General features: G+C 56.2%; 3 protein-coding genes across 3 annotated transcripts; 2 read left to right on the top strand and 1 right to left on the bottom strand.

Annotated features, from left to right (window-relative positions):
* Positions 1-1,438: 1,438 nt before the first annotated feature.
* CONPUDRAFT_161816 (uncharacterized protein) lies at positions 1,439-2,672 on the top strand (the record flags this gene model as incomplete). Its single annotated transcript, XM_007765598.1, has 2 exons — positions 1,439-1,516; positions 1,825-2,672. 2 exons carry the CDS (start codon positions 1,439-1,441, stop codon positions 2,200-2,202), a joined length of 456 nt encoding a protein of 151 aa, XP_007763788.1. The 3' UTR covers positions 2,203-2,672.
* A 1,322-nt stretch (positions 2,673-3,994) lies between these two features.
* CONPUDRAFT_161815 (uncharacterized protein) lies at positions 3,995-5,754 on the top strand (the record flags this gene model as incomplete). The annotated part of the gene is made up of 3 exons (XM_007765597.1): positions 3,995-4,033; positions 4,086-5,297; positions 5,365-5,754. The coding sequence occupies 3 exons, from the start codon at positions 3,995-3,997 to the stop codon at positions 5,455-5,457; spliced, it is 1,344 nt and encodes a 447-aa protein (XP_007763787.1). The 3' UTR covers positions 5,458-5,754.
* A 1,914-nt stretch (positions 5,755-7,668) lies between these two features.
* On the bottom strand, positions 7,669-13,997 carry CONPUDRAFT_79377 (general substrate transporter). The gene is made up of 17 exons (XM_007764671.1): positions 13,271-13,997; positions 12,942-13,209; positions 11,505-12,887; positions 10,871-11,449; positions 10,724-10,759; positions 10,562-10,674; positions 10,498-10,506; positions 10,271-10,443; positions 10,124-10,211; positions 9,936-10,070; positions 9,626-9,876; positions 9,532-9,571; positions 9,384-9,480; positions 9,282-9,326; positions 9,008-9,224; positions 8,806-8,857; positions 7,669-8,734 (listed from the first exon to the last, which is right to left on the bottom strand). The coding sequence occupies exons 4-17, from the start codon at positions 10,931-10,933 to the stop codon at positions 8,497-8,499; spliced, it is 1,557 nt and encodes a 518-aa protein (XP_007762861.1). The 5' UTR covers positions 10,934-11,449; positions 11,505-12,887; positions 12,942-13,209; positions 13,271-13,997; the 3' UTR covers positions 7,669-8,496.
* Between the last annotated feature and the right edge of the window lie 112 nt (positions 13,998-14,109).

The following is a 14,109-nucleotide window of genomic DNA, read 5'->3' as shown; positions in this document are numbered from 1 at the left end:
GGACGAGGTCCGAGACGACGGAGGAGAGGGAGCCACTGGCGCCGCTGAACGGCATCTCTGTTGGCTTGCTGGTGGTGTGAGGGAGGGAAGGCTATAAGCCAGCACTTGGCTGAGCTGCTGTAATTCTGAAGCTCACAGTTGGTCTATGCTCCGGTCTGTGTGTTCCTGTTTGCCACACATGCACAGGTTGGCAGCTCGGACCGTGCCCTCCCCACACTCGACTCGACACCCTTTCCTTCCAGGCCACGACGAGGATGCATTGGTTGTGGTCATACGACATGCTTCATTAATCTGCGAGTGTCCAAGTCGGCCGACGTACCTATAAAGCAAGATCCTGATCATTACCGAACGATCAAACATCAAACACCAATCACAACTCTAAATCACTACCTTCGCGCCTCATATCCTCTTAGTACTCGCCACTTCTTCATGGGCTCAGCACCTTTTCAACTGGCAGACTGAAGTTCTAACACCACGTGGCCCCCTGGCTGGCTCAATCCCCGATCGAAAGCACCGGTGCCATGATCAAGCTGAACACGACGTCTGACTAGAGAGCCGCATTCATCGGCATGCTGCCACTGGTTCACTATCTAGCAAACACCTCTAGTATATGTTGCCCAGCCTGAACATCGTTCTGGCTCTCCTACGTTCACGCACACTGATGGTATGCCCAGTCGCTTTCTCTGACAATGGCGTTAACTTTGCCGTGGTCAATGCCCGCTTCTACCCTCGGCGCCTCCTTCCCCTTCTGGCTTCGTCGATCTGCTTTTGTGCTTCGCTCCAGTCGCCTCGGATTTCGCGTTCTCCGTTCTGCAGAGCACGAAAGCCTACGTCGACATTTGTGATGGACTGGGAACTCTGCTCGTGGAAATCTGAGGATCTTTAGTCAAGAAAGTGAGTGTATGCGCTGACGAAGCTTCTAGCACCGTCCAGTCGTAACCCTTGGTAGAGCTTCGTAAATTGCAATCTTCCACCATCATCATCACTCTTTTCACTTGTCACAGAGCGCCAGGAAAGCCTCGGCCGGCTCTTGGGACGCGGTAGGCTCGCTGCTGGATCAAATCCGCACAGCGCTCGTGCGCAGTCTCTAGGTTCTAGAGGTGTAGTCTCGTCACTTCGACCTCATAGGACCAAATTCATCATTCCACATGTAAACAACAACGAGAGCGAAGAGCTCACGGAATGATATCCGAAACTTCGAGCCAAGATAACACTGTAACCAATATCGGATGCTCGGAGCTCGAGGGATATGGAACCATTCCACCCACCCAATCGGGCGAACCACCGCCCGCCCGATCTAAATATCGCTCGTAAGGACGAGCGCCGAGCGTTCCCCTCTCCGCGCGCATGCCATATGTGTACGTACTCGTAATCACCTCTGAATGAAGGTCTCTAGGCAACTGGCGCACCCCTGGCTGAGTCCTACTCGGTTTCCGGGATGAGCGTCCAATCCAAGCTTCTCGTGCGGCCGCCTCGCACCGCCGGCGGCTCATTGGTAGGCTTCTTCTCTGTTACTGTACGCGTACGGAGAGCTCAAGAACGTTTTTCTGACTTGGAATTTGTATGATGCACAAACTCATATTGCGAAGTGGGCATCCTCGCAGGTTATGTAAGTATTTCCGTTTTTCTTCTCTCTGTGTGAAGTCGGCAGTGGTATTTGAACGATGCGTCTCTCATATAGCGAACGGAGCAATCTCGGAGGCCCACCCAGCGAGTCCTTGGCCGAGCCTGTCTGTAAGGCTTACCTCTACGGGCTCTTTCAATGAGAAAACCACATACTTCTTCGACAGCGACATCCTCGCATGCCACTCATACTGCGTGCAGGGTACACCCACACCCGCGCCCAGGTCAGGCCCGCCGCCAACACTACTATCCGCGGACAACACCATCCCGACGTCAAACCTGGTGGAAATTGAGGGCAAGAAGCCCGGAAGCCCACCCGGGCGCGTCAACCACTTACGTGACATGACAGATCGCGTCTCGACCCCCAAGTTCACCGGCGCCTTCGATCAGCTCATGATTCAGCGCACGCGTTCGGATGGCAGGTTCGGACGCACGCGCAGCTGCGCGTGGTCCCGCTTATCCCCACCCATCTGGCATGATCTGAATCTTTTCAAGGCGTGCGGCGGCGTGCCTTTCCGATATGATCTGAATCACGATCGTGTGGGCGATAGAGGGCGATCGTCTCGTTGTGTGATGTAAGATGCAAGTCTTTAAAGTGGCGCTGACGCAAGGGAATGGGGACTGCACCGGAAGGCTTGGGGGAGGTGGTGGCCAATGAGGAGCTGGGGAGTGGAGGTTGGTGTTCGTTCTAACGACCGAGGGGGTCTGTGTTCTGAATCATATTATGCATGTTCTTGTGCTGTAATAGTGAGCGGGTTCTAGAAAAGCGGGCGGATGACGGCTTTGGAATTTCTGCTGCTTATGTATGTATGTTGGACCAAGTATAGCTCGGTGCCGTATTCCGGGGAGCGAGGAACGGTTCTGTGGGTTCTTATGTTCTAAAAGGTTATACTCCAGTGAGCGAAGGTCGGGCGCTCCGTCTCGTGTATTGCATATACTGTATGTGCCTCTCAGCGCCGTGTACGCGCGTTTTCCCGTAAAGGCGGTTGTTCTGCCCGTTCCTTTGCTTGTTCCTCGCGTGCGCTCCGTGCTGCTTCATCACATGTCAGGCGTCAAATATACTTTGTTCGAGTATGTAGGACTGCGGAGTGACCTATCAGATCGATACATATTTCTAGACATAAAGTCGATGAGCGTGTAGGAAGCATGCCTGATGCAGATGCACTGCTTGCTGCGCTGCGCTGCATTGAGCTAGGTGGTTGATGTGAAAGCGCACTTGCGGTATGCAGCACGAAACAGGGGCTACACGTTGCACGAGCGTGCTTCGTCCGTGCCGGCGAACGCGAACGCGAACAACCAATCACCTCCAATCACCAGCCTCTGGCTGACCTCTGGCTGACCAATGACGACGCGACCCGGAGGAGAGGGGCGATGCAACTGGCAACAACTGCTCAGGGATGCGTCGCTTCGCTCACATAACACGGCGGGATGGAGACCGGGCGACGCGAGCGAGTGAGCGACAAGGCTGCACGAGGCCGCGCCGGGAGGATTCGACGAACGACGCGGCGTTCGATTATTACATGGACGATCATGTCACGATCCGGACAGCCGTTGTTGTCGCGTCATAATATCACGGTAGACGTGCAATTTTGCAATTTTTACCTCCGTCCAAGGCCGCTGCTGGCTTCCTGAGTTCCCGACTTCCTGGGTATGGGCGCGCGTAGCCATCTGCATCATACTATATGTTATCGGCACGGCTCATCCGAACGTGCATTCGCCGAGGGTGTCACGAGCATGAACATGTGCATGTGAATGTAGCTAGGATGCGGCATTGTTGTTGCTGGCGCGAGGCGGGCGCAGGAAGAAGCACAAGAACGAGTCAAGGAGGCTGTTGGGCAGAACAATGAGGGGATGGCTGGAAACAGAAGGGGTGGGCTTCAGGACTCATTTCGCGTGGGAGGGGCGGTCAAGGAGAGATCCGTGATTCGATGAATGAGCACAGGAAAGCCGCACATGTTGCCTACAAGACGTGGCTGGCAAGGATTTCGCGACCTCTTTTTAGAGGAGTCAGTGCCTTAGTTGTGTTTTTTGTGACGAATGGATTTGTGTGTGCGGTGATGACATGATTCAGTCGGTGACTTGAAAGTTGAGATGCAGTCATCGTCGCGGGAGTAAAAAGTGCTTCTTGCGCCGTGCTGTATGTGGGAGGTCCGAGCCGGAGGAGTGGAAGGTAACACGGGGAGTTTCCTTGTTGGGACAGGGATCTGAAGATGGAGATGCCAAATGCGACACCGGGTTTTTGTCTCAGGGCAATTGTCTGTCCGCATTGGCCGCTGTGACTTGCATAAATACGCGGACACAGCTCTCGTCGATGCCCCCGCCCTTCCCTCCCATCCCTCCCTAGGCCCACTCTGCGTTTCTTGCCAACATCATGGGGTTCTTCAAGAAATTCTTCAATTTCCCCCAGAAGGTTTGTCGAATTCAACTCTCCTCCTCGCCCACAATCTCATACCTTTCTTCAGACCGTAGAGTGCAATGTGTCAATCGACTTGACCACTAGCAGCTATTTCCCAAGACGTCTCTTCCACTCTTCCCGCAAAGCCCCACGAGCCCAGAACATCCCCATTGAAATCGTCCTCAACATCCTTGAGGCCGCCTATTACGACGACGACCTCAACCCGAACACAGATCTCCTCAAGAACTGTGCTCTCGTATGCCACGCCTGGTCCATCCACGCCCAAAAACTCCTCTTCCGCCAAGTCTCCCTTCGCACCCAGCCTGCCTTCACGGAGTTCACTCGCGCCATCGACTCGACTTCACCCAGGGGCCAGTTGCTCGCCAACTCAGTACTCCGTATGCGTCTCGTTCTGGACCATAACCAGCCCAACGGCCTCTCCCAGTCCTCCCTCGCTCACGCTGTCACCCATTGCCCTAACCTCTATGAGCTCACCCTCTCCCTGTATGGCTGTGCCGACCCGGGTCAAGATATTGTCGGCAGCCCAGCGGCTGAACGGATGCGCCGTCCGGCACCTTCCTTCGACGCCTCCACCCTCGAATTGCTCAGAACCGGGCCCCGCATCTCCGCCCTGCACTTCACGAACTGGTCCGAGAACGAACAGACGCTCGCGCAGCTGCTCGAAGTGTGGTCCTCACTCCGCTCACTCACCATTACGGGCAAGGCCCCCGCGCGGCCCTCCGCGGACGCGCCACCGGTCGCCTGCGCGTTCGAGGAGCTCAGGATCAACTGCCAGAAGGAGCCGTCGCTCGACACGCTCACGTGGCTCCTCCAGCGCTCCGCGGACGTGGGCACTCTGCGCTCGCTCGAGTTCGAGCGCGAGCCGTCGGCCGCGGTGCTCTCGCATCTTGTGGACAATCACGCGGAGACGCTGCAGGCGCTCGCGCTGCCTACGTGCACGACCGCTGAGCAGGCTGAGGCGATCGCCCGGTGCGAGGAGCTCAAGGAGCTCAGAACGGAGGGCGCGGCGGTGCCCGCGGCGGTGTACCGTCAGTTACCTGAAGGGATCCAACATCTGTCGTTTGGGCTCGACGCGGACACAGCATTGCAGCCCGTCATCGACGCTGTCAAGCTGTGCGAGGAGCTCACCACTGTAACCGTACATGTGTGGAGCAGCGGGGAGAAGCATTCGCTGCTGAATCCGCTGAAGATGGCGTGCGCGTTCGCCGGTGTGGATCTCAGGCTCATACGGGATGTCAGGACGTTGCGAACGATAGTGGTAAGCCCGTGCCCTTGTTCTCTGTGTAGTATGGCAACCCTGACGAAATTTTCTTCTGCGTTTGTAGCGCGGCGACCCGATTGTGCCGGAGAGCTTCCCGCGGGCGAAAACGCTGGAGAACCTGCAGTTGATGCGATGTCCCCCTCCCTGCCATGCATGAGCATATGGCCAGTGCAACATGCTACTAGATTGACCCGCCCAGTGATGATGACCTGACCTGTTGTACCATATCACGTTTCCATCGCCACGCCCACTTACGACCGCAAGTCTCAGCTTTTTCTTGCTCGCATTCACTCATCCCATTCATACCTGTTGCTCATCATCCATCTCGACGACTGCATCCTGCAATTTTTCTGACCCTTACTGGACCATCAGGCACATGCGCCTCGTTAATTATCCTCACCCACTCACCCCGGATCTCCACATCCTACTTGTCACGTACCCCCCATTGCCATCCACGTATTAAATTTCATGCTGCGACTTCGGTTGCGTACTTAATTATCTATTGTAGATAGGCCGCTGCTGCGTACATGTGAGAATGCGCTGCGCTCTCGTCTACGTTCGTTTTGCTCTTTTTCTATCGTAGTACCTGTAGTATTCCTAGTCGGGTACTGGCACAGGTTGCTCTTCGCTTTTTGACACCCAATGACAATGTGTTGGTTGGTGTTTTAATTGGTAGACTGGCATAGTCCTAAATTCCTCTTATAATTGTCAGTACACTCTTAATCGTTTGATATGGTCTGCGTTAATAGAAGTAAAGTTCGCTTTTTGTGAGATTGTCAAGCTGTGTTTGTGGGCGTCTGAGTGCCGCCATCTAATCGACGCGCCAACCCGAGCCGCGTCCATCCCGCGCTCACATGGTCTCCGAGCTCACCACCCTCACCGACATCCTCCCCTCATCGCACGATGCATCCAGTTCCACATCCACATCCGCCCTCGTCACCGCGCAGAACCCCGCGCACGTCGCCTACCTGACGCAGCTCCCGCACCACCCCCTCGCGGAGCTGCTCGACCGCCCCACGTCGCTCGCGACGCAGTCGCACACGCTCACATCCTCGCTCACCGCGCTCGCGCACGCGTCCTACCCGACGTTCCTCGCGATCCACAGCACGTCCTCCGCGCTCCTCGCGTCGCTTGCCTCGCTCTCCGATGAGCTCGGCGCGCTGCTCGACAGGGCGCTGCCCGCGCTCGACGACGCCGCGCGTGTGTTCCGGGAGAAGGCGGGCCCGGGGGTCGTGGAGGAAAGGCAGAGGGCGAGGGTGGTGTTGGAGCAGCATGGGAAGATTAGGGAGCTGTTGGATGTGCCGATGTTGGTGGAGACGTGTGTGAGGGGCGGGATGTATAGCGAGGCGCTGGCGCTGGCGGCGCATGCGAGGGGGGCGCTGGCGGGGATTGTGCAGAGTTGGCCGGAGGGGGAGGGGAGGAGGGGGGATGAAGACGGGGTAGACGCGCAGGAGGGGGGTACAGGAGCGGCGACGAAGAAAGTGCGGGAGCTTGGCAGGGGCACGGGCACGGGCAGGGTGCCCTCGCAGCTCATCGCATCCCTCCAGGCCGAAATCGAGGCGTCGCTGCACACGATGCGCCTCATCCTCCTCGGCACGCTGCACGATCCCGGGCGCAAGCTCCCCGCGTTCTGGAAGGCCGTGCAATTCCTCCGCCGCATGGACGCGCTCCCCGAGCCCGAGCTCGCGCTCGCGTTCGTCGGTGCGCGCCTTGCGTGCCTCAAGAACGCGCTCGATGGTGTCGTGCGCAGCGCTGGTATCCCCCCTTCCTCGGCATCTGCATCTGCTGCGACGGCGGAGGCTGCGATCGCGGCTATGGCGCGCAGCGGCACGTCCGCCGAGGATCTGGAGCGAGAACGAGACAGGGAGGCCGAGGACGTGGCGAGGTTTCTGAAGAAGTACGTCGACGTCTGGCGCGAGGGCGCGTACGACCTCGTCACGCAGTACGCGACGCTCTTTCTCGAGCGCGCGCCCAATGCGAACACGGGGGCGGCGCCGGCGCAGCCGTGTCTCGCGGTGAAGCGCACATTACCCGCGACGCTGATCGATCTGCTACTTCCGACGCTCAAGGCGTACGTTCCGAGGACGTATCCGCACATCGCACCGCTCGCGACGCAGCTGGCGTATTGCAGCTCTGCGCTCGCGAGGGTTGGCATGGTACGTCTTACTATCATGCGCCGGGTACGTTCTACATGCTCATCCTCGTACCCAGGAATTCCGCGCCCTCGTAGCACCCACAATCACACAAGCCGTCCTCAGCGGCTACACAACCGACATCCTCCTCGGCCCCTCCCGCTCTCTGGGCACCGTCCTCGCCGCCCTCCCCGCGCCCTCGCAAAGCAATACATCTACATTCCCCGCCCCCTCCACCTGGCTCCTCGCCAGATCGCACCCGTCCCCGCCCCCGCTCTCCTCACTACTCTACCCAGATTCAGACGCGGCCTTAGACGCACCACACACCCCGCCGCCGATCCTCGTGCGCTTCCCGCCCCTCGCCGCGCACCTCAACGCGCACCTCACCGCGCTCAACCGCCTGCGTGCGCTCGCGCCGCACTCGGCGCTCCCCCGCGTCCTCGGGATCGCGGAGTCCGCGCTGCACCGTGCGGGCGAGGAGATGCTCGGGCACGTGTTGGAGCGCGAGCGCGTCGTCGCCGCTCAACATGGCGACTCCAGCGGGAACGAGGGAGGAAGGGGAGGAGGAGGAGGAGGAGGGGAGGGGATGCCGTGGGAGGACCGGGAGGTGTACAGAGCCGCCGGGGCTGCGTTCGCGCGTGTGCTGGTGCCGTTTGTGCGGCGGGCGGTTGTGGAGGGTGTGTATGGCGAGAGGGAGTGGCGGTCCGTGAGGGCCGTGTGGCCTGTGGATGGGAGCGGGCCGCCGCCGCTAGTGCAGAATGGGCATGCTGACAAAGCGGGGGAGGAGAACGAGCTGGATCGGGTGCTTAGGGAGTGGGAGAGCTGGCTTGCGAAGGGTGAGGAGAATGGGAAGGAGGAGAACGGCGAGGAGGCGGATGCGTCTGGGAATGGGGATGATGATCCAGACGGTTCTTCGTAGGTTGTTAGTGTTCTTGCTCTCTCAGGATATATAACTGATGTCCACTATGTCACAACTCCATGTCATTCGCAACGGTTAGTGCGATCATACATAGCTAGCGTAGTGTCTAGCGATACATCGTGTGTAGTATCACATTGAGTCTCTTTTACACAGCATCGTTTTCTTCAGAGGCCTTCTCGTGCATCTCCACAACCTCTTTGGCACGAGGAACCCGTTTCGACGCCGGTTTCCAGCCCTCCGACTTCCACGGTAGAACGCCAGAACGGTACAGCTCGTCGACCTCTTCGAGTGTGAGCCCCTTCGTTTCTGGGATGGCGAAGTAGACGTAGAAGAACGCGAACACGAGGCACCCAAAGAACACCATCAGAATCATCGTCCCGATCCTACACACCGCCGCCGCGCCGGGGTCAGCACCCACGCACTGCAACCGCTCACGAGAATGACATGGACGTACTTGGCGGTAATGCGCGGTGAGAAGAACGAGAGCATGAAGTTCCAGAACCAGTCTGTTTCGCAGCAAGCGGCGTTAGATGTGCATACCCATTCGATTCAAGTTCTTGGCAGTGGGAGGCGGAATTCGGTGGAGTCAAGTGGAGATAGGAGGCGAAGGAAGGTGGAACTGGAACTGGAACTGGAAGAAGAAGAAAGGGACTTACTCGTCGCGCTTCCCAGGGCGATCGACTTGGGCCGCACGCGCAGCGGGAAGGACTCGCCGAGGTACACCCATGGCGTCGGGCCCCACGTCGTGCCGTAGAAGAAGACCTGGATGATCGCGAACGCGATCACGACGTCGCCGCCGGACCGGTTTCGAGACGTAAGCTGGGCCAGGGGCGTGCCTTCCGGTGCGAGGGTGTAGTGCCCGACGAGAGCCACCTAGGTGGTTGGTTAGGTCAGTTTGATCGCAGAAAAGGAGGAGAGATTTGAGCATACGATGATGGCGCAGAAGGATTGGAAGAAGGCGCCATAGAGTAGGGACTGGTGAAAGATGTCAGGGGTAGATTCGGTTTCGTGCTACTATTCATTGTTACGCACTTTGCGACGACCCCAATACTCGATGAAGAACATCGCGGGCACGGTTCCTGCGACCGAAACAGCGCCGAGGATGGTCTGGATGACATACGGCGAAAGGCTGTCGAAGTGGTGAGCATATAACTACAGAGCAGACAAGCTAAAGTCGTACCCAGCTCCAGCCATCTCGAAGAATGTGTCTCCGTAGTAATCTACGAACATAGATAAGAATTAGTAATAAGAAAATCAGAGAAAGCTTCACTCACAGTAGAAGTTCTGCCCGTTCAGCTGTTGCAAGAACTGCAGCATCATGCCGTTGATGGTACGCTTCCACATCGAGTTCCTGGGCGAAAAACACTCAAGCCACCCCACTCCGCCTCCCTCGTTCTCCGCGCGGATGGCTTCAGCCAGCTCCTCGACAATCTCAGTGACCAAAGGGTCGTCGACAGGGACGCTATTCAGATCGGCAACGACTTCGCGTGCTTCTTGCTCACGGTTGTTACCGAGCAGGTGACGACTTTCAAGACCTTCAGTCACCGAAATAACCCGTATTTCGGGGATCATAAGAGGACTTACGGTGATTCGGGGAGGAAGAACATTCCAGAGAGCAAGATGAGTCCCCAGACCATCTGCAGTCCGACAGGAATGCGCCATGAAGCCGAGCCATTCAGACGGTGGGTTCCCAACTCGAAGAGGTAGCTCAAGAAGATCCTTTTTGGTGACCATCAGTACGCGAACATGCCTACGATCATAGATGGTGTCACCCCATGATAATTTGCACCTGGTAAATAACCAAGATGGTGCCTCGAATAGCTCTTGGAGCCGTCTCACCGTTATACAGTGGCACAATGGCTAGCCAAGAGTAAGCCATTTCATAGCAATGATGTACCTATTGGTCAGAGATAACTTACCTGACAAAGAACCAACGCCGAGCCCGGCGATGAATCGGCCAATCAACAACTGGGCGAGCGACCAAGTTGTGCCAGTCTGGATGGCTACACCGGCGGTGAAGATCCCTGACCAAAAGAGAATCGAACCCCGGCGGCCGAGACGATCAGCGGTAAAAGCCTGCGCCAAAGCACCACTGTGGAGCAATAATCAGACTCTGCGAGATGTCAAAGATAGCTCAGAGTCATACATGAATGTTCTGAAAATACAGCCTCGTCAATAAATGATTGCATGATGCATGATGGTTTACGTACCCGGCTGATAGAAGGGACACGATCTCAGACTGTCTGGTGCTCGACAGGTATGGTGTTCCGTCGGCCTCTACGGTACCGAAGCGGCGCATGAAGTCAGGCATGATGAGGCATCCCTAGAGACTCATCAGAAACGTCGAGCCAGCGAACACCGCAAAGACATACCGAAATGACACCCATGTCATAGCCAAACAAGAAGCCTAGGGCAAGTTCAGCACCTGTTCAAGGATTACATGGAGGCATTCAAAGGACATACCACCTAGATAGAGTTAATTAACCTCAGGCGCGCTCACATACAGCAACTTCAAACATACCAAACGCAATAAAGATGGCGAGCAACACTGCTCTAGGACTGACCGGTACATCTCGAGCCATGATGAAGACAAGAGTCTGAGAGAACGAGAAGTTCCCGTTCAGTCTACACGCGAGCTTAAGTACCTCTCCCATCTAGGCACGGAGCGGTAGAGGACGCCGAAGAAGCAGAGGGCACGCAGGAGCATCATATGACGGTACGAAAGCGGTCGACGGCGGCCCGGGTGTATCATCGGAGTAGAGCTCCATGACCATACTTCATACGCCGCGCTATTATCGTCTTTGCACTGTGCTCGAAGCAGCTCCTAGCAAGGGGTGGCTTCTGTAGAAGACGTGTCCTTACTATAACCGCCTACTTGGACGCGGTGATAGCACATACGCGTAAAGCTGACGTGTCTGCGTAGTGAGAAACTTGAGATAAGAGAGGAACGAGAGAAGCAATGGATCTGCTCTGTGCCGCCGAACTATAGGTGTGGGTTATTTCAAGATGAGAGTGGTGGAAGCGGTCAGGCGCAATTGGCGCGTGAGCGGGCCTGGAGTTTAGCCTTTCGCAAGACGTACTGCGCTTGAGGTTCAACTCTACTATGCAAAAGAAATGTTAGAGGCCATTGCAACTCAGCTGACGATCATTTACAAGCGCTGGTAGTCATGGGCTTGATATCCGCCCCGTGGGGGAGCTAAAGTTAGTCCCATTTTCTGATTGACATTGTCATTCCGGCTGAGCCTGACTTTCCACCGCGATTGGATGAGAGACGAGCGTCGTGACGAAAGCGGAGTTCCAAGGCAGGTTGGACTTGTCCCCTCTTGTCCCCTCCATACACAGGAAGTCGGCCCGGACTTCAAGCTTCAAGCTCAAGTCTGGGAATGAGATTGTCCCCGAATGGCTGGCCACAGATCAATCGATCATGTCGTGCTTACTTGGTCTATGACGCAGTTTAAGATAGTCATGCAGCCAACGTTATGGTAGGCGTTGATGAGCGGGTCCGACGCCATCATTGCATGCCATTGACGCAATGTTGGAGTGGACGGTAAGCTGGTTTTCCGTGAAAGCGAAGGGTGTGAGTGAGTTGGACGTGAGAGCTGTGAGCAAAGGGTTTTCTTCACATGATCTGCGGCTGCCGCGTGTTTCGGCGGCCGTCGTCCCGCACACACTCATAGAAAGCAGCACTCACCACGAACGAATCGCCTCCGACGAAAGCGCCTATGAAAGTCTCGGCACTCGAGGAGTGGGTTCACATACCGTTGGTGTTATGATCGTGGGACCTACGACTCGGCGATCGACGCAAGATGTTCTCGCAGTTATGATAGGTAAAGGTCGGCTGGGATGTATGATACCTTTGGTAAGTTAAGACGGAGGTGTCGCTATCAAAATGCGTAAATCAGCGTTTTGGTATGGTATCGTTAGGCCTGTACGCGAGTCAGTAAATAAATGGAGGGCTACTTCACGTGCTTCAGATAGTCATTCTTGATCGCCTCCAGATCGTGTTTAGGTTCCTGTGCCCGTCGCTCTGCAAGTAATCTGTCGACCTCGTCGGGGTCGACGAGGTGGCCAATAAGCATGCCTGCATACCTCTCCTCCTCATCCTCCATCACAAGCTTAGCCTCCAAGCTTTCCAGTGCAGATCGCACGTCGACCCCGTACTCTTCAGTGAGCTGGGCAATGACGTCGTCCCTCGTAATACTAGATTGGACGCTCTCGTCCGTATCTACCGCACCCACGAGGCATTTGGCAACGACATCGATACCTTCTTTGTCTGCAGCTGTCCAGAGAAGCCTGAGAGCATCGCCAAACACCTCCCGCTTTCCAGGGTCGCTGTAGGTCACCTTGTGTCCCAAGGGCACGGCTTGGCGCCTAAACAGGACGTAGTCGGTTTCCTGGAAATCGACCTGCATCTTAATCTGGAGCTGCAATGCCATAGAGAAGTTGTACTCGGGAACCCACTCTTCCCGATTCCTCGAGATCTTCTCTCTGCCGCAATGGGCTTTGTGCATGGGCCAGTTGGCTTTCTGACATTCTCTGCGAACGCCATGTTAGCCATCATACAAGCGGCGGAAACATGGACTCGCCTACTTTGAACAGTAGCGGACGTCAAAGTTGAGCTTACGCTTGCATGGGCTACAGCTCATGAACTTCGTTCCAACCTCGCCAGGCTTGCGTCGACAGTTTTCGCAGGGAAGTACCAAGCGATGCTTGAACCACTTCGCGTTCATGATCCGCAGAGTTTGTTCTCGCCCAATGTTCCGTAGAATCCGGGTAGCGACAATGTTGTCGATTGCCCGATTCTGAGTGTCTTCGCATCTACGAACCAGGGCGTAGTATGAGCCCCAGATGAAGTTAACTAGGAAAAATCAAAGTGAGACTTGAAAACTTGAAAACAAGATGACGAAAATGAAACGCACGAATAAACTGGGATCGGATGCGGGTGACGTAGTCATACGCGAACTTGTTTATCTCCAGCGTGGTGTTTTCCAGGACCTCGCCGTTTCCAAAAGCGCTTCTCCACCAACCGGTCCTCACGATATCGTTGTCGAACTTCTCCAGACCGCCTTCATCTGATGCGCGACGACATCGCTCAAAGAAATCGAATAGATTTTGGCCGCGCTGTTTGAGAAGGTCGACAGAGATTAGCTCGGGGCACAAGACGCGGCCGTCCTGGCCGCAAGGAGATTCCCAGCATGCCTCCTCGAAGCCTTCGCAAACAATCTCCCTCCGCGTTTCTGGACTGACTAGAGCGAACCACTCGCGATGATCACTGCGACTGATCCTTGTGTCCTGTCCAGCCCTCAGTATGGCCATAACACCGTCGCGAAGCTTGTCGTTTTCTGCCCTGAGCTCGCAGAGGGCCTGGTAGTCGTCCTGATCCACACTCCCGCGGCGTAGCTGGGTCCCGAACAGAGCACAAGATGTGCAGACGAAGATGAAGATGGCCCCATTGAAGTTCTCCTGTGGTTCGACCGAGCATATGGCCTTGGCGATCCCTTTGTCCCAATCACGTACCCACTGCTGGCGATTTTTGCGTAGTTCGGTCACAGGAAAGACCCTGCTTGCCCAGATGGACTTGTCGCTGTCCAATCCAGCTGGATCGCGAGGCATAAGAGGTATATCAGGCCGCGACAAGAGAACGGCTTCAAAGGCCGAGGTCTGAAGCTGAAGATCTGATAGCCGCTGGCGCGACACGCAAATTTCTGTCGGAGCATGAATTGAATGTCGCAAACATCTCCCCAACATCATCTCGAAC

This window comes from Coniophora puteana, assembly GCF_000271625.1.
Source record: "Coniophora puteana RWD-64-598 SS2 unplaced genomic scaffold CONPUscaffold_1, whole genome shotgun sequence".
In the NCBI taxonomy this organism is placed as follows: domain Eukaryota; kingdom Fungi; phylum Basidiomycota; class Agaricomycetes; order Boletales; family Coniophoraceae; genus Coniophora; species Coniophora puteana.
Note: the sequence above shows the minus strand (reverse complement) of the source record. Positions and strands in the feature narration are given on the sequence as shown.